At 39.6% G+C, this 25,934-nt stretch overlaps 1 protein-coding gene and 1 long non-coding RNA gene across 2 annotated transcripts; one reads left to right on the forward strand and one right to left on the reverse strand.

Annotated features, from left to right (window-relative positions):
- Nucleotides 1-208: 208 nt before the first annotated feature.
- Nucleotides 209-24,806, forward strand: slc7a10a (solute carrier family 7 member 10a). Its single transcript, XM_020080312.2, has 11 exons — nt 209-425; nt 8,082-8,286; nt 9,579-9,730; nt 18,718-18,843; nt 19,356-19,509; nt 20,014-20,137; nt 20,535-20,638; nt 20,778-20,874; nt 21,018-21,167; nt 22,266-22,443; nt 22,526-24,806. The coding sequence occupies exons 1-11, from the start codon at nt 314-316 to the stop codon at nt 22,624-22,626; spliced, it is 1,503 nt and encodes a 500-aa protein (XP_019935871.1). The 5' UTR covers nt 209-313; the 3' UTR covers nt 22,627-24,806.
- LOC109625183 (uncharacterized) lies at nt 4,610-17,067 on the reverse strand. The gene is made up of 3 exons (XR_002202441.2): nt 16,840-17,067; nt 9,645-9,728; nt 4,610-7,182 (listed from the first exon to the last, which is right to left on the reverse strand). It is a non-coding gene; the product is annotated as an uncharacterized lncRNA (long non-coding RNA).
- Nucleotides 24,807-25,934: the final 1,128 nt, after the last annotated feature.

The raw sequence follows: 25,934 nt of genomic DNA on the forward strand, positions 1-25,934 counted from the left end.
TGATATATTTATATTTGTGTAAATAAAAATTGTTCAAATAAATATCTATTGCCTAAAATGGACAATGTTCACTGCTCCTTGGTAAAATACATTACAGCTACCCAGCTAGTGTCAAGTGTGAGATTCCTCAGTGTGGTCACACCATCAGACTACCTGAGGACAGGTAACCGCTGGAGTGACGCGTCGTGCGCATGCGCATGTCCGTTCATCAGTATGATGTTATAGGGTCGACCCAGAGAGCGGAGTCTGGTTCAGTGTACAGTATCTGGACCGGACCGGGGCGGGCAGAAGGCGCATTTGCAAGGCGGTGGAGATGGAGGACAACGAGAACGAGACAGAGAAGAGGGATAAAAACTCTTCCAAGGGCGAGAGAGTGACTCTGAAGAAAGAAATTGGACTTTTGAGCGCCTGCGCTATTATCATCGGTGAGTGTCTGACAGCCTTTGTGTGAAGTAGAGCTGTTGGTGCAGAGCGGGTGGACACAGTGTGGGACAAGTTAATGGAGACGCGTGTCCGAGAGGAAAGAAATACTGTAACGTGGCGTGTGTGCAGCTGTTGCTTTGTTGTTGAAGTTACAATATGTTGGCACAAAACATCAGTCTGCCTCAGCGGGTCTGGGTGAGTTCTGATCCTGAGCCGCTGTTAGGACACCGAGGGGATCTTCCTGCGGTGTCCCTGTGTAGTTTCTGAACGTCTGGCACTTAAACCGCCAAAATACGCACTGAAGGTCGTTTTTACGCACGGATGCTCCTCCTCTGATGTGTGGATCCAGTACGGACTCCTGGTTTTTTTGTTCATTTGTGGAAACGGTTGCATCAGTCGGTGATGTTCTGAATATGGACATGCTTACGTGGCTGGATCTTTTTACGTTCAGCTTGAAACGCACAAAGCAGAGTCTCCGTGTGGATCTGTGCCACAGCCGAGCATTAACGCTCTAACTTTGTCAGGGTTAGGGGCTCGATTTCCCGAGTAGTCTCAACGGATAGAACAAGGGCTTATTGCAGTTCCATGCAGTGACCAGCTATGACCAGCCTATACCATGAATGCACTTATACTGCAAAACAATGGAAAAAAAAAAAAAAATGAAGGGAACAAAATGTATGTTTGAAGCAGGGAGTTGTAAACTGTGCAAAATATATGGAGGAAACTGGAAGTATTGGACGATGCCACAACAGGATTCAGTAAATCAACCTGTTATTCTGTATGTGTTATTATATTGTGACAGTAATGCAGAGGCCTCTCTAAAGCAGCAGCTGCAGCTGATAAGCGGTCTGGGTCTGGATGCATACAATATCTGGCCTCTATTTCTGGAGGCAGGGGGAGGACACGCAACTGACTTAATGAATGACATGTATGAAGTCATGAAGTTATTTTAGTCGGATTTTGTTTTATTTATTCAAGATACTTTATCTTTGTTATTGTACAGCAGGGATTGTTAACCCGCACCTGGTAGAGTAAGGTAACTCTGCTGTTCAGAAATCACATTGTGCCCTTTAACTTTTGTTGTCTTATCTTATCTATGATATCTTCACACTAATACATTGTGTGAACGTTCTTCAACACCACAGTTAGACTAAGGGCAAAATAAACACAAATATTTCTACACTGCTGTCTTGAATTTTGTCTGGGGGCTCTCTGCATTCTCTGCATTTTATTGTACTTCTTGAGTTAATTAAACTGGTCTAACTTTCACTGTAGGCATGATTGGTCCAAAATAGTCATGAGACACATGTAGTTGGAAGACAAAGTGTTTTAAAATATACAGCTTGCCCTAACAAAAATAACAGTTGCATGATTTAGTTCTATAACTGTCTAAAGCGCTTCACACAATAATTCACATTCACCCATATCCATTCTATGTCGCTTCTCTATCGATCACATCCCATCAGCACTGCCTCATCTTAACTGTGAAACCAAAATTTAGTTTTGTCACTTTAGTAATGAGTGCTCAATAGGCTGCATCTACTGCATTGGCAGCAGGTGAGTTAATACGGTTGACGTCCTTTTGATTGTGAAAGTTTGTATTCCCGTTTCGGCCTTGGTAATGGTTTTTTATCTCTTTATGGATGAAGAAATAGTCTCACACCCTGACATCCCTCACAATAGCTCTTAGCTCTGAAGTTTCAACTTATCTTGAAATGTGAGCTCATGTTCTTGACTTGAGGTGGTCATTCATCAGCCTTCAAGATTGGTCACACAACAGAGCCAGCAGAGTCATAAGACAGACTTTAATTGTATGCCCTTGGTGCAAGCTTTGTATCATGAGGCATTAGGAATGTGCCACTTAAAACGTACAGTATTCCCATGACTTTAATAAGTTTCCGCTGTGCCTCTGCAGATAGCCACCAAATGATTATGTTGTAAACCAAGAGAAGGCACACTTCTCCAAATCAAAGGGATAGCACAACATACCAAGATAAATAGAATATGAAGCCAGATTGTGGACATGATAGACTGTAGAACTGGTGGTTTCCACAGTAATTTAATTTTTGTTTTAATGTATTTTTAACCCTGGGACCTGCAGCTCACAAATCTTGCATTGTATTCATGAATATAAAAACCAAACAGGTTCATTATTACAATTAACAAACATCACATTACACGAGATCTCAGTGGAAGGTGTCACATAAAACACAATCTGTTACATTCAGAGAGATTTACAAAGGAAAAGGCAACAGTGTCAATATAACATTATCATTTCATCTTAATCCTTTATGATTGCAACGATCAAATCACTCAGCTTAATATTGACTTGCCAAGACTTGTCTGAGATGGATTCATGTGTGTTCGGCTGGTGCACAAAAACAACTTGAGTGATGCTACTACCCACTAGAGACAGCCTACACACAGCCTCACTCTGGTAAGGTGGACTGTTGAAGCTGTCAGTGTGGTTGTTGGCTGCTGCGTCACTGAATGTAACTACTAGTGCTACTGCTAACATTTGGAGCGACACACAAATCCAAACGTAACGAATCACAATCAGTAATAATATCTACACCAAACTTAATTTAAGAGGGAAGTATCTGAATTTGGAGGACTTAAAAACTGTTCATCTTAAATAAAGCTTGACAAGCTGAAGCACCAATGTGCAAACAGAAGCAAGAGCGAGGCCGCTCACAGGCAGGTAGAGTAACCAGTTCAAATGGTAAATCCCAAAAACAAACAGGCAGGCAAAACAGGCAAGAGGTTGGAAACCTACAGCAGGAATAAATGACACACAATCTAGCAGGGATGGAGTGTAAATACAAAGAGCTGGTCAGAGAATAAGGAAAAGGTGAGTAGGCGGGTGGGGAAGAGTCAGGTGCTTGTGCAGGAAAGTCAGTGCTACTGAAGGGCAGGAGGATGTGGCAGCATCTGAAATGGCAGAAGAGTTATTCTGTGTCTCAAATTGGATACTGTACACAGTGTACCCACTGGCACAGTGTGAATAGTCCAACAGAGAAGGAGTCCAAATCAAACACAGCCACTATACACTCACTGGAAATAATGATTTTATTACATATGTATGTGTGCGTATATATATATATATATATATATATATATATATATATATATATATATATATATATTCTTAATATATAAAGGAGCTTAGTGGTGGGTAGATAATGAGTGAATTTCGAAGTTCGGTGAACTATCCTTTCAAACCACCATTTTCACATATTTGAAAATATGTTGGTGACCCTTCCCTTCCACCATGTATTTAGCTACTGTTGAAAATGAGCAGGTATGTAGTGCACTGCATTGTTGACATATTTGTCAGTGTGAACATTTTAGTTTTTAAGTTTTACTGCCAGTTACCAGATTTTCATCTTGCTTATCTTGTTTTATCATTTTAGTGTTTTATCATTTTAAGTGTTTTAGGGCAGGTGCAATATTCAACCACTTTTTTCTGCATTAGTATTCTGGGTCTTGTGTGATATGTACTTGTGTACTGTTTTTTGCTCTGGTTGTTTGTTGTACAATGTTCTCTTCTGCAGCTGCTGTAGCAGTTTAGTCTGATTAGACTTCCATAGTGGAAGGGCATGCATGGACAACTGGTAGAGCAGGTTCAGAACAAATGAATGTGTGAATTATGTGTGACATCATGGAAAATATTTTAGAACTGTAAAGAGGAAAAAAGAAAATGCACCTAGTATCATAGGTATCTCTAATTTAGTTTTACTTTCACACAGAGGGCTGATTGGGTGCTATTTTACTCTTCTCCATGAACATTACCTCGCCAGTGTAGGGAGGCTGAGAGGGGCAGTAAGGACTCTGATTCATGCTTTCAGCTATGATGCCAAACTTTATGACATAACAAACACAACACAGGCATTATGTAACCACTCTGCATCTCACCACAGCCTCCACAATCAAATCTGACAGTGATAAATGTACTGTTCAGACCTCCTCTCTTGCTCTGCATCATTAGAAAGCACTCAGAGCTGATCTGACTGGGAAGCTGCGATTGTGTGCCCCACTAGATTTTAAAAGCTATTTCAGCTGTTATATTGAACGGATATGTATTTTATTTTTTGTTAGACCCCCTTTTGTCCTAAAGTCCTGCAAAGAGGAGAAAAACATGCAAGACTGTGCAACACATTTCTGCTTGGACAGCTGCTCTTTGGTGTTAGTTTTTGTTTCATCTTTTTTTCCCCCTCAGAATGGTGATGAAAAATGAGAGGCAGGATGGATTAGAGTGCATGACATGGCCACTTATTAGTCTGTATCTTTGCCAACTGAGCCATCAGGGAACATCTCTTTACACCACACTGGGGGACAGCTGTGCCGGAACCTAGTGAGTCATGTTTCCACCACGCCACAAGGCTTAATTGGCTTGACCAGCCCCATTTAAAAATATATCTACCGTCATAACAGACCATACATAATTGATATGCATTGTTATACAAGTAACTAATGCCAGCTCTGTGTGGCTGTGGCTGAGGAGAAAGAGCGGGTCGTCCACCAGTACGAAGGGTTCAACGGTTCGATCCCCCTCTCCCCCATTCTGCGAGCCGAAGTATCAAGCGCCCCTAACAATTGTGCTGGCAGTGTATGATTGATGTATTCAATAGAGAAAGTGCTCCACATTCATGCACATGTGTGTGTGCTTAGAATGGTCATAGAAATACTGATATCTGTGTTTATGTTTGCCACTGTGAAACTTTCATTTTACAGAAAAAATGCTTGACTAAATTCAAGTTCTATATTTTTGGTTGTGTAGTATTATCCATATTATTTTTAGTTCTTCATAATAAAGTTGATGTTCAAACTATAAAGCCTAAAATGCATTCCTGTCAAAAGGGATTTAAACATATTGGTATATTTTACACTCTCATATTTGTATTTAAGAATGAAACAATTGCTGGTATACTGTTGTGGAATTCCTGAGTTATTTATGCTGTTTAATTTTAATTACAGTATTTACCATGATGATTTGGCATGCGGGTGTGGACTGTAACAGCAGGAGAACTTTAATTATGTGGCCTTAGCTAACAATAACATTCACTGACGCCACATTGTGTGCATTTAACAAACGCTGATATTTTATCTGGACTCTGACATTTGGGGTCGACATCTGCACTCTATTCAACAAGTTGTCGACCATTGACAAATAATGAAAATACTATCATCATTTTTATTGATAATATATCTTGTCAATATAAATGACTATAGCTTGTGTATCAGTAATTTTTGAACATTTACAGCACATTGTAACAATACCACAAAAATAAAAACCCTGATAATTTTGGTCACTATAATCGTGATAAAAACAATTCACACCATTTCACCTTTCCTGTATTTGCATTGGCCCCCCAAAAATCCATATTGGTTGTGCTCTGGTATTTACATCATAGGTCACGTTCACTTTCTTCCAAAAGGTTTCCCCTTCCTCTCTTTCCAATCGAGTGTGATTGAGCTGCAACACTTCAGTAGGCTGAAATGGAAATAGTTAAACAAGAAGTCCTGCAGTCGACTGTTTAGCTATGATGAAACAGTGAGGGGACAGACCAGAATTTCAGCCTAGGCTGTGCATGAGATGTCGTCTGACAAACGACTCTACATTCAACTACACCCTTTTCTCCTTGTGTTTGTTTAAGCCTTGGTCTTCCTATTGTTGTTCCTCTTGCACCGTATATGAGAAAAAAGAATCAAGAGCGATTGCACTTGATTTAGATATTTGAAGACGTTTCAACCTCTCATCAAGAGGCTTTTTCAATTCTGAGTCCCAGTTATTTAACTTCTATCAATGTCAGTGATGTCACTGTTCGTCAGTGCTACTTGCTGTTGCAAGAACAGCTATTGTCAGTGGAGTCACCTGAGAGCAGGCTTAAACAGCTCCTGTCACAGATGGTCAGGAGTAAATTGTTGTTAAATCTCCTGGGAAGAAGGTGGGCTTTGTAGGCGGGGGGTATAAGTGGTGTTGTAGACTTCATCCTCTCTCAAGGGATAGTCTCTTTACTCCAGTTTCAAACCACCTGTCCTCTCTATGCAAAATATGTTAATGTTGTTGCAGCAGAGACTTTTATCCTTCATGTGTAGGTAAACTTATGCCCAGTCCCATTTCACCCCTTAGCCCTTCCCCTTCGTTTTGAGCGTTCATGTGTAGGGGTAGATTGTCCCAATGCATGTTGGGACGGAGGGGTAGGGCCAAGTTTTAGGGCTGTATAGCCCCCGAAATTGCGATTTTTCACTTCAAACCTAGCAATTTCACCATTAATAAGGATTTAAAAATTACGATAATGATTGTAATATCTTAGTTTAATATCATTTATATGTATTACGGTAATTTTTTTCACAAAAACCTTAAAACAAGACCATGGGTCTATAAAGAGCATCACATAACTAGCATTAACTTTCAATAACTTATTACCAAATATTACAACAATGCAGATATACACCACAATAATATAATTTTAACTGTCCTGTGCATAGCCTCGTGTAATTAGCCCAGTTGTGTAACCAGTTCATGAAAAGGGGGAGCTGTCCTTTTTATGTGCTGTTTGAAGTCCTGTGAAGCAGTCTTGCTGGTTTGTGGCTCCTGTTGTTGTTGTTTTGCTGGCAAGACTTTGTGTTGCAGCCGCTCGTGCAGAAGTCCTTAGGCAGGCTCTCGCGTCGCTGCCTTTTTGGAAAGTCTTCGCAGTCTGCTTCAGGCAGAGCTTGGGTAGGGAGAATGTCTCTAGGTGAGCAGAAGAGGTACACCTACGCAGAAGTGAGTAGAAAGAGAGAGATCAGATGGGGAACTGGGGTTTTAATGGCTTGGTGACCTTACAGGCCTCGAGATACACAGTAACCAATAGTAGCTGGAAGTCAGGTTCATGGGCAGGTTTCACACCTATGTGTGAAGATGAAGCACCCTGGGAGACTCAGTTTCGGAAGCTGTTCTTTGTCTAAAGGAACAAAGGAGACATGTGGTCGCAGGCTTTGGCTACACATGTAGGCCCAACTATTGTTCCCAAATAGTAGGTCGCAACATGTATGAGAGGTGAGACATCCTCCAGTTTCTACAACATACACAAGTCCAGCTGCTCTCCATTCTACTATTCTTGGATCACAATGACCTTGGTAACAGTGTTCACAAACACCTCAGACCTTACTTACTGGTGTGTATCTAGATATGTTATCTGTTCTGCTGTTACATTTAGTGTTTCTGACTGTCAGCCATATTTTTAGAATATAAAATATAATAAAGCAAAAACTGTTGAAACCATTCCACCAAACGTACATATATTATTGATTGAAGGTGTTTTTATGAAGCCATTAAATAAAACAAACGTCAGCTGAAATAAATCCTTAAAGACCTAATTCAAATGGCTGGGATGTTTTATTAATAAGCCTCTTTCTTGATTGTTTTTTTTCTTTGTCCAACCAAGTTTTAGTTTTCATCCTTTTGTCGTTAACTATAAAACCTTAAAATGGTCAATTAAAGAGCCTCAGATATAACGAGTCATATTTTAACTGGGAAATTCAGTCAGAAACTGGAGTCTGAGAGAGCAAATATTATTTAATGTTCCAAGTGTGGTAGCTTTGTGTGTAACCTCAGGCACACAAAGGTTTGTGACCTATGTGTAAATAATGTTAATCTTTGCTTTTCTCCTCAGGGAACATCATTGGCTCTGGAATATTCATCTCACCTAAAGGAGTGTTGGAACATGCCGGCTCAGTGGGGCTGTCACTTATCGTCTGGGTTTGTGGAGGGGGGATCTGTGCACTTGGGTCCATGTGCTATGCTGAGCTGGGTGTCACCATCCCAAAGTCTGGAGGAGACTATTCATATGTGACAGAGATCTTTGGAGGGCTTGTTGGGTAAGCTGTTGTTTTCTTTTTTTAAAACACATACGTTTGACACTAATTCAGCTTTGAGAAGTTTAATATTGGCTTTTTTAAGTCTCTCGAAAGTTGAGCTATCATGTTGCTTCAACAGTCAACGGTCCATAAATTTGAGGTTTGGTAATAGGACAGCTTGTCTGGAACCAATCACCTCTGAAGGTCTTGTGACTTTCATGTTGTCATGTGACATGTCAGCTGATCATAGAGTGTTATTATAAATCTGTTAAGGTCAAGCATGTCCAGCACTGTGCATGCCTGTGGAGGCACTTGTTTGGTCCTCTGTGCCCTTGTCTAGCTCACTGATTCACACATGTACAATAAGGCAGTTTTTTTTTTCACCATTGAAGCTGGCAAACTAGAGCCACCATAACAGATCAAAAATAACCTCACAATGTACGGAGGCTTGAGTCCCATGCAGTGGCAGCAGGTTCGGTTCTTACCCAGAACCTTTGCTGCATGTCTTCCCCACTCTCTCTCCTCTGTTTAAGCTTAAATTCTCTCTCTCCTATCAATAAAGGTTGCTTTTTTTAAAAACAACCTCACCTTTTGAACAGGAATCAGTTTTAAATGTTAAATTATACCCCTAAATATAGCAAAACTAATTAATATTTAGTATTAGCTCTGGATTATCCATCAGTATATTATTTTATATCGGGTTGCCTGGTAACTGGCTAGGGACAACAGATGAAAATTAGCCCATACAGCTAACATTGGCTTATTGACAGTATTTTGTCTGTTTTTTAATGAGCCATATTCCAATTAAATCAATAAACAACAGAAGAAAAAGAAGAAGAAAATCGGACAAAAATCCACAGGAGAGCTCAATAGTTGCAGAGTCATTCACAGCAAGGTGTGGCATACATTCTGGCGCCTACAGTTTCCACCAGCTCTAGAGTGCTTTTGTCAGTGTCTCCTCATGTCACGTCTCCAATAACTAATGTAAGGATGCACTTAGTCAAGTCAGCGAGTCTTGGTTGCTGCAATGCTGCACAGAAATGAAAAGCAGGAAACTGGTTGTAATGGCCAGGGCTCAGTCTAAATGTGTGTAAAATCAGGATGTGCCTGACAGGGAGGCCTATTTACTTGTCACATCAATAGTCAACACACAACAGATTGTAGCTGCATCTTCTCCTTATATATCTTTATTAATAAAAATATTGCATCACCTCTGCCAAGAACCAATAGAATTTTGCAGCTGATTAAGATAAATGTGCCGATCCAGGATTTACCATGAGATAGGGCATTAACCTTGTCTCTTTGTCTTGTAGCTTCCTGTTGTTATGGAGTGCCGTCCTCATCATGTATCCAACCACACTGGCTGTCATCGCACTCACCTTCTCCAATTACGTCTTGCAGCCAGCCTTCCAGCACTGCCTGCCTCCATACATCGCCACCAGACTCCTCGCCACCATCTGTATCTGTGAGTCACAAACAAAACGTCTTTTAGTCCCGATGAGTTTATCTCATATGTTATTGTGTTTCTATTACATTTTCCTCTGAATTTTGATTGATGAAGCTAGAGTTTATGTACGTGGCACTTATTTTTTTATGTTCAGTAGGGGTAACTTATACGAATAAGACAGTTGTTCTGTCGATCCTAAACAAACAAACATACTTAAAACACATGGAGTTCAGTGCACAAGAGCGTTTTTCCATGGCAGGCTCCGAGATACTGGAGGCTTCTTTTCATTAAACATTAAACAACAAACACTGTCAGGATTCCTTCATTGTGGGGTTTCAGAAATGTATTCAGTCATTCTGTGACATTAACATATCAACAAGCGCACTTAAAATTCTGTGCAATGTTACGTATTACATGTTAATTCACACTTAAGTAGCATTAGGAGCCTTTCACATCATTATTGTTGATGGATTGGGCTGTTTAGCTGATGCACTGTATTACATGTAAACAATCTATATATAATTTATGTTATGTATTATTAGGGGTCTAATTTTGATATATAATATAACATTTTGACAATGACAAATGATAAGTCCCTATTCCAAGAAATATTTGACACATTGCTCAATGTAAAAGCCCAACTTGTTTTTTTTATATTTCAGTTTAGGTTTAATATAGGTTTTTACAGTTTCTTTTAAAATTATTTTAATCTTTTTCAGATTAAAAAAAAAACTAAATTTAGTATTGACTGTTGCCTGTGGCAAAATTTCCAAGTCACGATGCCATGGTGACGCCAAAAAGAAGATAAAGATTAAGGAGACACTAAAAACTTGTTTACACTCCTCACAATGTTTTTTTCTCTGTGGCAGCAGAACATGTTACAGCTGCCTTTAGAAAGTCCAACAAAATGTATAGAAATTTTAAGGCTGATTAACCCTGAAAGACTCACAACATTAAAACTTGAAAATACTTGCTAGCCTAGTAACATAATAAAATCCGTTACGCAACCCCATGCACTCTCTTCATTCAAAAAGAATACCTGTTATGAATGAACATTCAATTGTCTAGAGATAGTCTTTCTTTTAAATGTAAGAAATATATGGTCTTATATTAAAACCAATGTCCGATATCTCCAGAGTAGTAGAGAACTCTCAGCAAAGTTCTTTTGCTCTGTTTTAAATGAGACTGCCTTAGTTTGATAATGAAAAGGAAACTGTAATTGACAGAAATGAGTCGTAGTGACTGAGAAGTCTTATCCCTTCAGATGATAAAATGTTGATAGAAGAAAACCCGTTTCACAGGATCCCATTAGTGCACCATATAAGATATTGTTACTGGTTTACACCCCTGTGGGAACTTTGCTGCCACAGGTGCCTCCATCATCATGACATCCCAATTTACTACCAGGTCACCTGACCCAGCGAGTTTAAAATTGGTGGATACATCTTTTCAAAGATCAGCATTACTAGCAACTGACCTTAGTATCCAGGGTAAAAGGTCAACAATTTTGATTGCATTTGATTGAAGAAATACTGAGCATTGAATGATGTTGGATCATAAATAAGTGCTCAGCAAAGAAGCAAGAAAACCCTGTACCCAACTGTCTCTATAGATCAAAGAAAAGGGTAAATAAACTGTACAGAACAAGTCCAGCTACTTTCTTGTCATGGCTTGAAGATGTTACGAGACTGAGGTAGTTCACAGTATGCTGACGGCTGCCATTGTCATTTGAGAATCAAAGCCCTTGAAATGTTGGAGTACAGCAACATGTACCTAAATAGCCAATGGCAAAAGCAGTCTGTGCATGTATGTGGGCGACATGCCAGCCAGTTTGGTCTTGTTTGCACTGGATGGAGAAAAGGAAACAGGGGTATAGACAGGAAAGGCTTGGCAATCTGTGTAGTCACGTGTGAGCATGTGTCAGGCTAGCTTTAGCATTTACAGAGCACACCTCCACTATTTTTGGCGACTGAATGTTACAACTGCTGCTTAGTTAGGCCAGGACCCCCCTCTGAGTGTGATTGTGTGTTGTACCAGTTTGTGTGCGTGTCTGCGCACGTGTGCTCATGTGTCAGTATACGAGTCAGACTACATAATGGTGCCAGCCTTTGAGGACGCCGCTAAAGAGAGGGTGTGTCCACGCCATTGTGCATTGTTTCCCCATGGTTTTTGCGATGCTCCTGTCACTGAGCACCATGGAAACAGGATATGGGCAGGACACCTTGCAAATCAATGATGGGGCCTCCAATTGGCCAGATAGCATGCTGGTTGCCTGTTTGGTATCCCTATTGGCTGCTTGGTACCACCCCCATCCTCCTCTCTAGTCCACAGCATCACACTTCAGAGCGACAGTCACAGGGACATTGTAGTCGGCTGTCTGTGGTTGAATGAGCTTCAGTCTGTATGTCTGAAGCTTCATCAGTAACTTGGGCAGCAGAAGTGTCAGATTTCACAGCGCTCTGATGCCAAATGGAGAATGTACTTCTCTAAGCACCACAAGAATCATGGATGATTAGAGACATTTAAATTAAACAGTTTGGTAAGTCTTTCCAAACTGTTGGTCCATCATCCGAACACATCAAACGTTGGTGTTGGTGAGACACTCTGATATAAGCTGTGTAGATAATAAACTGTTAGTTAGCTCTCCATGCTATCATTGCACATATAACATTGTTATAATCGCCGCCTTCAGCCATTACTTAGAGCAGAGGATGGATTTCTATTTTCATTCAAAGGTCACACGTTCTTTTAGCCTTAGTTTTAAACCTCTGGATGTAATGAGACATGTTGCAGTTGTGCTTATCTTAAATGCTTCCTACTCAGGAACATAAACCATACGTCATCTTCTGACAAAATGATGAGGAATAACATATTTTCTAACTTATGACATATACTGATACAGATACACAAACAGGGTATCACAATTAGCCTTAACTAAGAAGAGAAAGAAAATGTAAATTTCTCCCATTTACATGTATATACAAAAGTACTGACATGCACCACAGTGTCAGTGCCGTACTGGATAACCAGCCAATGCGAGGGAAAATCCAGCACATAGCATACACAGCCCCATTAAGCAGCTGACTTTTAACAACATCATCACACTGCAACTAAAAAGCCATTTATATAGTTGTATCAAGTTCCTGAGTGTAATGTTGTTTCAGAAAGTATTATGTGTTTACTGAGATCAGTATTACGTGACTTTAGGAAAGAAATGTCTCGGCTTTCAAGTGTGGACAGATTCTCTGAAACACTCAGGGAGATTAAATGGATTAAATCTTAACTGCACTGCTGAGTCTTATTGAGGCCCCTCTAATGTCAACTGAGATTTTCTCAGCTAAGGGTCTATGAATGTGAGTCAGCCTAGATCCCAAACAAGACAGCACTCCGCGCACCAGCTATGGACACTATAACAAATAGTTTCTTAAATGTAAAAGATTATCACAGGTCTCAGTGATCCATGCATCGATCGTTATACACATCCCAACTCTCACTAAGTTATTCTGAGTAGAAACCACAGTATCTGCTTCTGCTGTTCATTCCAGCACAGTATGGGGCCAATTTTAGTCACCACATGTGCATCAGTTTGCTGGTGCAGCAGAGGAAGAAAGAGAAGGAATAATAGTATGTTTCAGCTGACCAGATGTAATATTCCACAAAAACAAGCCTAAGAAATCATACCATTATTCTAATAAATATTCAAACTGCCCTTTCCATTTCATTTTAATTCGTTGAATTTCAATCATTTGAGCCTATTTGAATTTCAATCATTTGTATTCTAGTTATGGCAGAGAGCGGCATGTAACAAAGATCACAGCTGTACATGAACAGGGGAGGTTGTGGTTTAGGTTGGTACTGCAACCTTGAGACCCATGTGACCCACATTAGAAAATATTTTGATCCACCCTCTAAACTTCTTTCCTTTTTAGAACAGGAAAATGTTTTTCTTTTTCTTTTGCATTTTTAATTTTCTTTCACCAGTAGCTGAGTGGGTTTCATTCCTTCGTTGTGTCACTGTTCTGACCTTAATTGCCTTTTAGAGAAGAGAGCCAGAACAACAATACAATTATGATTGACAATTATGGCACATGATCTGACAGCAATGAAGCCAAGAACAGACACGGATTCATCCTGCGCGCTGCACTGTACTCACTGAGGCTCACTGGAGAAAGAACAAAAGATGAATCTGGGGATAAGAATGACTCATAGAACAGAGACACCATCACATCATGTACATAGAGCTCTGAAAACAAAATCTTTCTTCCACCATGAGGTAAAAATAGACCAACCTAAAAACTGTGCAACAGACTCATTAGCAAACTCATTGTTGTCAGACATACAATAATGATCATATTTGTACAATCATTTTGCCCTCTGTTTAACAGCCCCCCCAGCTATCATGACAAATTTATAGATTCATTTTAAATAAACAATTGAGTGTGAAGTCACTGCACATTTCCTGGTGTTTTTTTGGTACCTGAAAGAGAGTTTTTTTAGTTAAATTGTGCACCTTTTCCACTAGGCCAGAACGTTTGTACATTTAGAAGACATAAGTTACGTCAATTTAATGGCAGATGTGCTCCGCTAATTATGTGGGCCGGTCTGAGCCAAAAAATGCCCGGGCCGTTTTGTTCTCCCAGTCCAGCCCTGCCTCTGTATGATCAATAAAGCATGTAAGATAATTTGATTATTTTGTGACTCTTTGTGTTATTAGTTGTTATCTGGATAACAAAATGATGATGAATGTGCCGGCGTGAGTGGTCTCAGCAGCGTTCACTCAAAATCAAAGCCTTGTACGTTGAAAAGCATTGCTTCTGTACAATAAATCGCTTCGGAATCTCAACACAGCTCCGAAACGTCAGTATTGAGCATCCCATCCCTACTGGGGTCATGTACGATAATTCTAACTTCTGGTACGATACTTAAATATTTCCCAACTTCCAACACTGAGCCAAATCTATTAAATATAAATGAAGGGAAAATGTGGTTGTATCTCCTACATTAAAATGAATGAAAATAGAAAAAATACATAGCATATTTTCTGTTGAAGACACAAAGACAAGAAAATGTAAACGCAGCACAGTAACAAAAGTCCTGCCATCCAAAGGAAAGAAGGATGTCCCTTTGAGGTGTCTGACTTTAACAAACCCATTTCTACACACTACAGAACTACAGAAGAGAAGAAAAGTCTTGTTATCCAGGAGTTCTCAATACATTTTAGCTGTTGCAGCAAGTTGATACAAGTTTAGTGCTACCCCAGAGCAAAACTGCGCAAAACCACAAATTAACTCGCATGTCAACGGACAACCAAGTTCATATATATTTTTTCATAATATTTTCATATACTTATTCTTAAGGGAAGCTGATTAGGGGTGTTTAAAAAAAAACAACTAGAAAACCACCCATGACTTTCATGACTTAACATGTGACATAACTATGTGTTGTTTCATATGTCACTGGGTCTGTGCAGACCTCTTAGCTTGATCTACTTTAAGAAGTTAGATTTAAGGTGTGAATGGGAGTTCACATGTAGAAAGATGAACAGGAGCAGGAACATGCAGCTTTCATTTTATCCACTACTACTCTGCATAGCTAACTGTACTATGTCTCTTTGTGTATTTCACCCAAACGAAATCCTGTGTATATAAAGTAGTCTGAAGGGATTCTGGGGTCAGATTTATTGTGGTCGCTAGACAGGATTGGGGGGGTTATTGCCAGTTCAGTTATTCCAGTGACCAGGAGGAGGCGTTCCTGAGATTGAAGCCCCCTGATAAATCTGCAGAGCTGGGATCAGAATCCATTAAAAGTAAAAGCAGTAATTAGTTTAGTATTCTAGTGCTGAGGCAGCCTTCAATAGAAGTTGTGACAGCAGGACACAGATTTACCTGCGCTGTCACATTCAAAGGCAGCTGGCACCTCCTTCCTGTCAGGGTTAACACAGCGGGGAGGTGGGGGGTGTTTCACTGAAACACAGGAACGGAAATGCGTGTAACACCCCAAGGGTAATTGACTATAAAACACTGTGGTGTTGTAGACCGGAGAAAGCTCTGCCCAGTGCCACCAAAACCTCCTGCCAAAAATTCACGTGTGTGTTTGTATGCAAGTGTGTTCGTGCCAGCGGAAGCATTTTGTCCAGATTTCTGTGGTAGGAGGGTAACCTTGCCTCATTGATGGATGACATGGTTGATAACACCCCTGCCCATATATGCACATATACGTGCGCACACACACTGCTGTGTTACTCTTGCAGGAGACTGCGCTCGTGAGTAAAACCAAACAGGAATGAAACGCCAGGAGAGAAAGTAAGAAATACAGTTTAAATAAGATATAGATGAGAGAAACAAGACGTATGAAGAAAACAGACATAAGTTAAATTTAATGTTAAACTGAGGCTAGATAATTAGTTGATGCACAACTTCAAACGCTAAAAAAAATGGAATTAGAGTCTTTAAGGGCCCAAATATGTGTGCCAACCCAAAATCTTCGACTCAGGAAGAGCCTGGACAGGAATGTAATAAACTGCATGTCTGAAAGGGGCTTGTTATATGTACCTTAACGTCATATTAGTTTGTACCTACGCCAAAAAAGTTATGTTGTGATTACTGTCTGTTTGACATGTGAGCAGCTTTGCATTAACTACTGAACTGATCCTCCTGAAGCTTGATGGAACAAGAAACAACCCATTAACTTCAGGAGTAGATTTGATTAAGGGGGCAGGTCCAGGATTTTTTCATCACTTTCTGTAACATTGCAAGATAGAGAAAGTGACATTTGACATTTTTTGTCAATTTCTCAAGAAACGACGAAACAAATCCGGCACTTGTAAGGTAACAGAGAAACCTTTGAAACATTTGCACTAGGTGTGTAGATGTAAATTAAGTGTATCATATTTTCCATGGTTTTTCAAGTTTTTTAACACCTGATCCCAATATGTAAATATGCAATATGATGATAAGCCTTGGGGGACGTACTGTATGAGCTCTCCAACTGCCTTCTTAATAATGTTTTTCAGACTCAAATTTGTGGCACAGTGGTTACAGGAGAACACACTTACATAATATGATAATAAAACTACGCAAAAGTTTCATCTCTGTGCTTGCCCATCTCAGACACATCACTGGGTTTACCTGTAATTGGGAAGCCAGCTCTTGAGTTAAACTGGAGGGCCACTTGTATCCACTGTGTTTGGCTCAATCTGACTTCAGCCTGCCCTTGTCATCGTGACACTTGCAAACATGAAAAACTAAGAAATATCTTCATGGTAAAAAGTACAGTATCAACAAAGCTAGTTAGCTATGCTGCTGCCATCTGCCCCATTTAGCACATGGACTTCTTCTTCTGTTTAATTTAACAACAGTTGATGTATAAAAGTTGAATTGCTGCCATCTACTGGTAAGTGACTGGTGCTTCTGCATTTGTGAATTCTGTGTGACAAAAAATGTGCAGAAAAACAGTCTCTATAGTCTGCAAAAGTTTGTTTGTAGATTGTGTCTTAAATAATACAACTAATGTGATATACAAGTCGTAATAGAGGCACAGAGGCAGATATACAGATACAAATCATAATGCAGTACAAAATATACAATTTACTTGTGCATTATGTTTTGTGCTACGTAACTTGATACCGGTTTTTGAGTAGTTTTGAGACACTTATAACACTAAGTCTGAGTGAGTGTTTGGGAGCAGGGGCATACATGATGACTTCCTGCAACATACACACACTCTCTATGCAAAGAGGAAACAGAGGGTAGGAAGTGCTCAAATCCTTCTGTCTGTTTGTCAGGAAAGATGTTGTCTTTCTTTTACCTCATGTGCTGACAGAAGAGGATTGTGGAGGATGTGAGAAAACATAGTAACCTTAGGGTTAAGGAATCACATGACATTTCGTCCACGTTAACTGTAACACTCACATGTACAATACAAATGAGTTGATATACAGTCATTACTCTATTAATCATGGATAATTGGGCAATTCTGATACATTGTCTCTTTTGCGATTTTTTTTTTTTTTTTGATAAGTCTGTTTATTGAGCATCAGCGATACAAATTGAAGACATAAAAGAGATACTAAACAATGCTCACATTTTTCCCAGTATTACAATTTACAGTACCCCCCACCCCCCCTCCCACACACCCACCTGCGATTTTTTAAAAAGGGTAATAATTATCTTAATATAAGGCATATTGAAGTTTTGCGTTTGATTTACTTGCTGTGTTGTATGTTTATTTCCATTAACCAGCCCTTGTGGACTTCTGAGGCCTTGAGAAAAAGAACTAAATTACTATGATTTTCATTAAATAACTCTGATACTAGCATGACCACCTTTTATTTTTCAGTTAAAAATCTTCACTGAAAATAAAAATACACAAACAAGTTAACGTCCTAACTTTTTTCTAATGAGAGTACAAAGAGATGGTACAGCAACTGACCCTAGAATCTTGAAGCATTATCCTCATGCTTCAACACGCAAAATAGCTAAGAGGGCTGCACAGACCCACAGATACATGAGACTTACATGTTAGGTTATGAAAGTCACAAGTGGTTTTCTAGTTCTTTTTGTAATAAACTCAGCAAGTATAAAACACATGCCCTCTTTGTACTGAAACTAGCATTGGTGGTTAAATAAACCCCAGTGTCTTGTGTCCTTCACACAATTTCACCACAAGTTAGATTGCCTTGAGTTTTTCCACAAATCCCTGACTTTCTTTTTCTGTCTATATATATATATATATATATATATATGTATGTCATACTTATGAAAATGTCAGCCATAGCCAGTATATAATACACAGAGGCAGTATGTGGGCCTGAGCTCTCCATTCCTTAAGGCATCTAATGCTATGAACACTGAACTAGTGACACTAAAGTTAGAAATCAGTTGGTGAATATCAAACTTCAACACATCCAGCTGGTGAAAACCCTGCTGCTTTTCCCATGAGGTTCAGGTCCTATTTCATAAAAGTGTATTTATTTCTTCTCTTTGTGTATTTGTGTGTGTGCGCAGTGTTCCTGACCTGGGTGAACTGCTCGAGTGTACGCTGGGCAACCAGGATCCAGGATGTTTTCACCGTAGGAAAGCTGCTCGCCCTGGCACTCATCATAGTGGTGGGACTTGTCCAAATCTGTAGAGGTACACACACACACACACGGACAAACACTCTCTCTCTCTCTCTCTCTCTCTCTCTCTATCTCTATCCCTCACACTCCCTGTGGTTTTGGTTTGAAAGTTATTCATAGCAAGATAAAATAAATAGGCTTAACTTACAATTTTGGAACTCTCAATAAACCTCAAAATCAGTACTATTCTATTAGAGTCTGTAGCCTGGATCCTGGGGGTGAATGTCTGTTTGTCGCTCTTTTTTTCAAAGGACTCATCAATTTTAAAAATAATTTAGCATATGACAGCTACAGGCAGTAATAACATGACATGTGATTCAATCATTTTTCATTGTAAAGCTCTAATGAGGATGAAGCCATATTGTAATAACAGCCAGCACCTGTTTAATGAGTTCAAAAGTTAAATATTAATAATTTAAGTGTGAAGCCACTATTCTGTGACTCTACTATTAGATATGAGCCACACAAGGTGATGAAATCATTACTGATTCAACTTCTGCAGTTTTTCTCCTCGCCTGTCTCCAGGTCACTATGATGCCCTGCACCCCAGTGTGGCCTTTGAGTTTCGTCAGGAGCCCTCAGTGGGACAGATCGCTCTTGCCTTCCTCCAGGCCTCCTTTGCCTACAGCGGCTGGAATTTCCTCAACTATGTCACAGAGGAGGTTGTGGAGCCACGCAAGTACGGCACACACATGAAAAAGTTTTCATATCTCTTCAGTATTTTATATAAGCTAGTAAACAATAGACACCTTCGTCTAAACTGTGGAACATAATATCCACCTCAGTTGTTTGCTCAGAAACATAGACTTTATATAATGATGGATGACATTGATCCAGAAACTTTAATTTTATTTCGTTGTCATTCAGGTGCATATGATTGACAGCTGAGATTCACTTAGGTCAAATGTGTGTATAGACGTGTGTATAAATAGTACTGTGCTACCTTGACTCCATGCCCGTCTGGCTCCAAATATGCAAGATGGCATATCTGGGATATTTTCACTTAATTTCAGGATAGTGGCAGGAAGTGAGATGTGCAATCCATTTAGTCTATGCTCAGAACTCTAATAGTCATTTTAATTCAATTATTTGCTTGTTTATATTTTTACATAATGTCTTGTTTAATGCCCTGTAAAGCCTACAAAGCTCACAGACAGTATATCATTATTTTTCTCCCCATCAGGAACCTGCCTCGTGCCATTTACATTTCAATCCCACTGGTGACCCTGGTGTACACTTTGACCAACATTGCCTACTTCTCCTCCATGTCCCCTGAGGAGCTGCTGGCCTCCAATGCTGTGGCAGTGGTAAGCATGTTCACCCAGGGCTTATATCCGTTTATTTACTGCTAAACAGGAGTGGCAGTTGTCTGGAAATATAATCACTGAAACTGTGAAGCCTCTTGAGGCTGAAAATTCATCACATGAGACAGCTCCTCAAGCCATTTATTCGTTATTCAATCATTAAATACAATTATTTATTTAAGTCCCAGAGGGAAACTTAGTGACACAGTCACATGAGGTCAATTTGTGATTTTATTTCATCAAACTGTAAAAACAAGTTAAGTCCTGTCCAACTAAACAATTCTCTCTGTACACTCAAGCCTTGTTCAGTCTTTTGATGAAATGAATCATGCATCAATAAATAGATCAAACACTCTGTAGAATTCAATGATATAATACATTAATCACTGTTTTGTTCCAGACATTCGGGGAAAAGCTGCTGGGGATGTTTTCCTGGGTGATGCCAATCTCAGTAGCCCTGTCCACCTTTGGAGGAATCAACGGATATCTGTTCACCTCCTCCAGGTAGAACACACACTCACACGTTGGTTTCTTCAAGTAAACTACATGCCAAACAATTTTAATGACCTTTTGTGCTCCTAGAATGGCTCTCAGTAGAGTGCATACCTCCTCTTAACACCCATATAAATGTGTCTATTTGTAGATTGTGCTTCTCAGGGGCCAGAGAGGGTCATCTGCCCTATCTACTGGCTATGATCCACCTAAAAAACTGCACTCCCATCCCCGCCCTGCTGGTCTGTGTAAGTACTGTACTGTCAGGTTTGTCTATTGATTCAAAAGCAAAAGGGAAAAGAGAGTTCCTATTAATATGATGCTAATTTTAATGATTTTTAAATTGGTTTAATATATCCTTGATCCTTGTGTCTGTGTTCATGTCCCACAGTGCAGTGCCACAATACTCATCCTGTGTATTGGCGAGACACACAACCTGATCAACTATGTGTCCTTTATCAACTATCTGTCGTATGGGGTAACCATCGCCGGCCTCCTCTACCTTCGCAAGAAGAGACCCAACCTGGTCAGACCCATCAAGGTACACTAGCCTATGACACACATATCCATAATGGCACGAACAAGATGTAACTTAAGCTGTTTTTAGAGAGGAATTCCAGAAAATGTCCGGACAACTGTGTCTGGAAATGTTTAAGTGATTGGGTAGAGCCATTACACAATATATGAATTCCAATGTGGACATCACATTCTCGTTTAAAGCACTCTCAAAACTTGTTGTCGTTCCAATTTGACTGCTGCATTTTCGTCCTCTAGCTGTATAACAGCTCTTTTTCATCTCAAGATTTTAGTTTTTTTCAGTTTTACATCCATCACATGTTAGAAATATCATCAACATGCCCATATGCTTGTAGTGAATTTTCCAGACATTTTCCTGCTGTATTCTCACATGGCCTCAATCAGATTTTTTCCAGACATTTTACTAGCAAGGGTCTGGCAAGAAAAGTTCCAGAAAATGCCTGGAGCAACGGACTCAGACAGAGTTCAGTTTTTTGTACCCGTTTACTTCAAAGTAACTGAAACACCAAAACTCACCAAGCTCAAATATAAACACTAACACCCCATTGTCTGTAATTGAGAAATATTAAAATATTCTCAACATAAACACAAAGTGCAAAGTAACAGCAACATATAGAATAGAACTGTAAAACTAGGATGGAACTCAGTGTGAATATCTGCACCCAACAGTCCCCTTAGCAAACCACATTAAAATGCAACATGCAACTTCACCACTAGATGTCACTAAATTCTACACACTGAACCTTTAAAATCCTATTATATCCTGGCTCCTCCTTTCCCCAGGCCAACGTGTCATTGGGCAATACACTAAACCCCAAATTGCCTGTGACTGCTGTGTGTGAGGGATGTGTGATAGAGAGAGTGCAGCACATAGATCAGTGACTGTGTGTGTGACCGGGTGAAAGCAAAACTGAAACGTTAAACAATGCTCATCAGACTAGAAAAGTGATATACAAATACAGACATTTACTTATATGAAGAAGTATAAATTTCCAGATGTGTCATTTATAGCAAATATTTAATAATCTGTATGATGGAAGAAGGGATGGAATGAATCAGTGCCTGGAGTGAATTCCTGTGTTTCTGATTTTATTATGTGCAGGTGAACATGTTGATCCCCATCACCTACCTGATTTTCTGGGTTGTGCTGCTGGGCTTTAGTCTCTACTCTGAGCCGGTGGTGTGCGGCCTCGGCATGGTCATCATGCTGACCGGGGTCCCTGTGTACTTTGTGGGTGTTCACTGGAGGAACAAACCCAAATGGGTCTACAGGGTAGTCGGTAAGTTGCTGTGACACTGTAGAGCACTTATTGAGATTATGTTAAGTATTTTGAAAATACCTGTGGTGGTTGTTTTTTGCAGAAAAATGCACGTATATGGGCCAGAAGCTGTGTTACGTGGTGTTTCCTCAGGAAGACCCTACAGAGACTGAACCCCTCACTTCCTCCAAAGCCACGGACTGAGCGCCACAATGAACCAGGAACTCCCTTTTTACATCAGCAGCTGTACTTACAGTGTTTGCATTACAATTTTTTGTTTTGTTTGGTCAGTTTTTGAATGCTGAAGGGATGATTTTACCTGTGTTCTTCCATAGGTGCTACCTTATGGGGTCTGCAATGAATCATCCCATATAAAAGAAGTGGATGGTTATATTTAGGACATTAGCATGTTAAAGGTACAGTGTGTAGAATTTTGTGATATCTAGTGTTGAAGTTTCATGTTGCAGCTGAACACCCCTCACCTCACCCTCTCCTTCCAAACATGAATGAGAACCTGTGGCAGACTTTAATTGTCATAAAAACTCTAAGGTGTTTAGTTTGTCCAGTCTGGACAAATGTAGAAAAAAAATGGCAGTCTCCATAAAGGGCCTTTTCTGGGGTAAAGAAAATTACAATTCATATAATTTAGATGAAATGAACTAGCAAAAACATCATGAGGATTAATCTACATTAAATTTCTGACAATGGTTCCTTTTCACCTGAATCTTACACACTGGACCTTTAAGCCCTAAAGCTGGGGCGTGTGTTTTTTAATTTGTCTGTTTGGTAGTACTGTCCATCCATTCTCCTCACCAGTACACCACGTTTTCTCTTTCATATGGATTATCATCTTGTCTTCTCCCTTCTACTCACTGAAGGAGCTTCCATCTGCTTCACCTCCGAGGTCTTTTACTTTTGTTACTTAAACTAAATCTAATGTGCCTTATAAAGCGTATGTGTTGGAACCGTGCGTTGGTTTGTGCGGGTATTTGGAAAGCATCGTAACTTTTATGAGGTAAATATATGCAAGCAGTTTCTGCACTTACCAATGTTTCCATATTACTGCTGCTATCTTTTTTATCTGCTCTGTTACACTAATTTCTCACACGATGTTTACTGCTTGTCAATTGTGGATGAGTATTTTTCTGTCTGTAACTGCCTGGCAACAATACCTGGCCATGCTTTTTCTTTAAATCTCTCTCTCCCACTTTCTTATACTATCATTACTTTCTTTACTATCATTACATGAGATGTACTTCTTCACCTCTCTGTTCTTATAAAAGATGTACACGGTGACACTCATCTTTCCCAGCCATATCTAAATGACAGGGCGACACGAGGATCCTTAGTTTGTCGCTTTAGCCTGAGGAACGGCTAACGCTCTCAGAAATGAATACACTGCATTGTTGCGACTCATGATGACAGACTGTTTTTCCGGCTTTTTAATCTTCCGCAGTCTCTTCTGTCTCTTGAGTCAAGCACAACGAGCCTTTGTTGAAGCTTTGGTGCTTTGGAAATGTCCTCATCTCCAGGAATGCCACTGTGAAAGCTTGACCTGCCAAGACAGATGAAATTAGATTTCACATATTTCATCTGACGTGATGATACAGTGCTTACCGCCAACGTGTTGTCGGATCACACACATAGCAGAATCCACATTCACAGATAGGTGGAGGACTGGCAGTGGATGACTACCTGTGCATGCTCTCACTTCCCCCAAAGTCACACCACCACTGTGATGACGCCAGGCCCAGTGACTTACTGTGATACCATTGACATGACATGTTAGAATTAACTACAGTCCCATTGACCTTCTTTCTGTTGTCCTGTTGACAATATATTGACTTATTATGGCCCAATTAAAAAATTCACTACAAATTATTTGGGTCAAATTACTCTCCTTTTTGAAGTTATATAAAAACCCTTGCCTGTGGTCCTGAAGATAGTGTGTTTACTTGTATTTGGGGAATATTTCATAGAACTTGTAGAAAGTACTTTATGTTGTTCATAGAACAGAAAATATTAAATTTTGGACTTTTTAACGTTAATGTAAACCAACTGGTTGGAACCTGGATTAAACTTTTTTTTCAGGACCAAGCTACTGGGATGTCCCTCTCCCATCAAACCCATGGACACACACTTAAGTAAACACATCTGTCCTTAATGTCCAGGTGCTGTTAGCTCAGTCAAGATCTGTAAATACTAAAGAAGGAAAAAAAACTGTTACAAATGTGTCTGGAACTCGTGAAAAGATCATTCCACAGACATGTTGTAGATTTACATACTGCACAATTGATGGGTGTACCTGTTTTGTAAAAGTGTAAAGTTGAACAAGAATAACAATGTAATTGCATATTAAAACAGCAACTTCTGAGATCACTGTTTTGGGGAGTACAGGATTGGTTTGTGCAAAATTGACTACTCACTAAACATACTGTTAAATTACTGACAAGATAAACATGTTATATCCTTGTGTATTTTGTACACTACTAGAAATATTACAAATGATGACCAGCTTGAACTTTATTAATTGCAGGCACAGGAAAACAATGATAAATCAACAAGAAAGCTCTCATGTCTCACATCTCAAACCTTACAATGTCTCTTTCAGCAGAAAATATACAAATATAGATCTCAAAATGAAAGAAATGCTTCTATACAAACATGGTATTTGTCGACTTCGGCCTTTGACGAGGAACAAGCTTCAAAACCAAACAGCAAGGAGAGGGGATGTCACTATCAGACAATCACGTCGACCTATGGCCTTGATCCAGTGTATTTACCCACATGTCCATAGCATCATCTAAGCCACATTGGCACTTCTCACATAAACCTAATAAAAACTGAAAAATGTTCTATATGTTTATCACTTAAATAATCATGTAAATACACTGAGTTAAGGTCACTGGAGGAAACATTTTCCTTTCACTAACTCTCCTCTCATAATAATCCCAGAGTCAAGATTCCTGATGCAGTATAGTGCCCTGTAGATCATCAATGTCATGTCACACACAGTCAAATCGGATCTCTTCAAACATGTAAACCACCGCTGTGATCCATGAAATGATCATTAAAATGGCAAGGGGAAACCATTAAGGCATTTGGAACATGTCTATACATTACAAAGCAAGGACTTTTTAAACTATTTAAATTGAAGTCAAATATGTACTTACAGGCTCTGAATTTAAACAATAAGGCAATGCAGAATTCAAAAAAGCACAGAATGCATGAAACTAGGGATGAGTAAAGAGATTTGGATTTCTCCATAAAGTAGCTCAAAGAGAGGGAACGGAATCAGAGCAAGTCCTTAAGCAGAAACTATGGGAATATGGGGTATGAAGACATCTCTAATGGCACATAATATGTAGCAGCTGTTTACAATAAAACTTCTATAAATGGCACGTTCAGCTCACTTGAAGGAAAAACAGCAGGATAGACAGTAAATTTAGAACCGAAACCTGACACTGCAGCTGAACATCAACCAGTTATCTCTTCAGTATCAATGTCCTGCA

The sequence above is a fragment of the Paralichthys olivaceus genome, chromosome 1 (genome assembly GCF_024713975.1).
Source record: "Paralichthys olivaceus isolate ysfri-2021 chromosome 1, ASM2471397v2, whole genome shotgun sequence".
Classification (NCBI taxonomy): domain Eukaryota; kingdom Metazoa; phylum Chordata; class Actinopteri; order Pleuronectiformes; family Paralichthyidae; genus Paralichthys; species Paralichthys olivaceus.

Excerpts from the sequence above, each read along its gene's own strand:
- slc7a10a (XM_020080312.2), top strand. The coding sequence starts at position 314 with ATGGAGGACAACGAGAACGAGACAGAGAAGAGGGATAAAAACTCTTCC. Across the intron at positions 426-8,081 it reads CGCCTGCGCTATTATCATCG|GGAACATCATTGGCTCTGGA; the intron begins GTGAGTGTCTGA and ends TTTTCTCCTCAG. Across the intron at positions 20,875-21,017 it reads TCCCCGCCCTGCTGGTCTGT|TGCAGTGCCACAATACTCAT; the intron begins GTAAGTACTGTA and ends CATGTCCCACAG.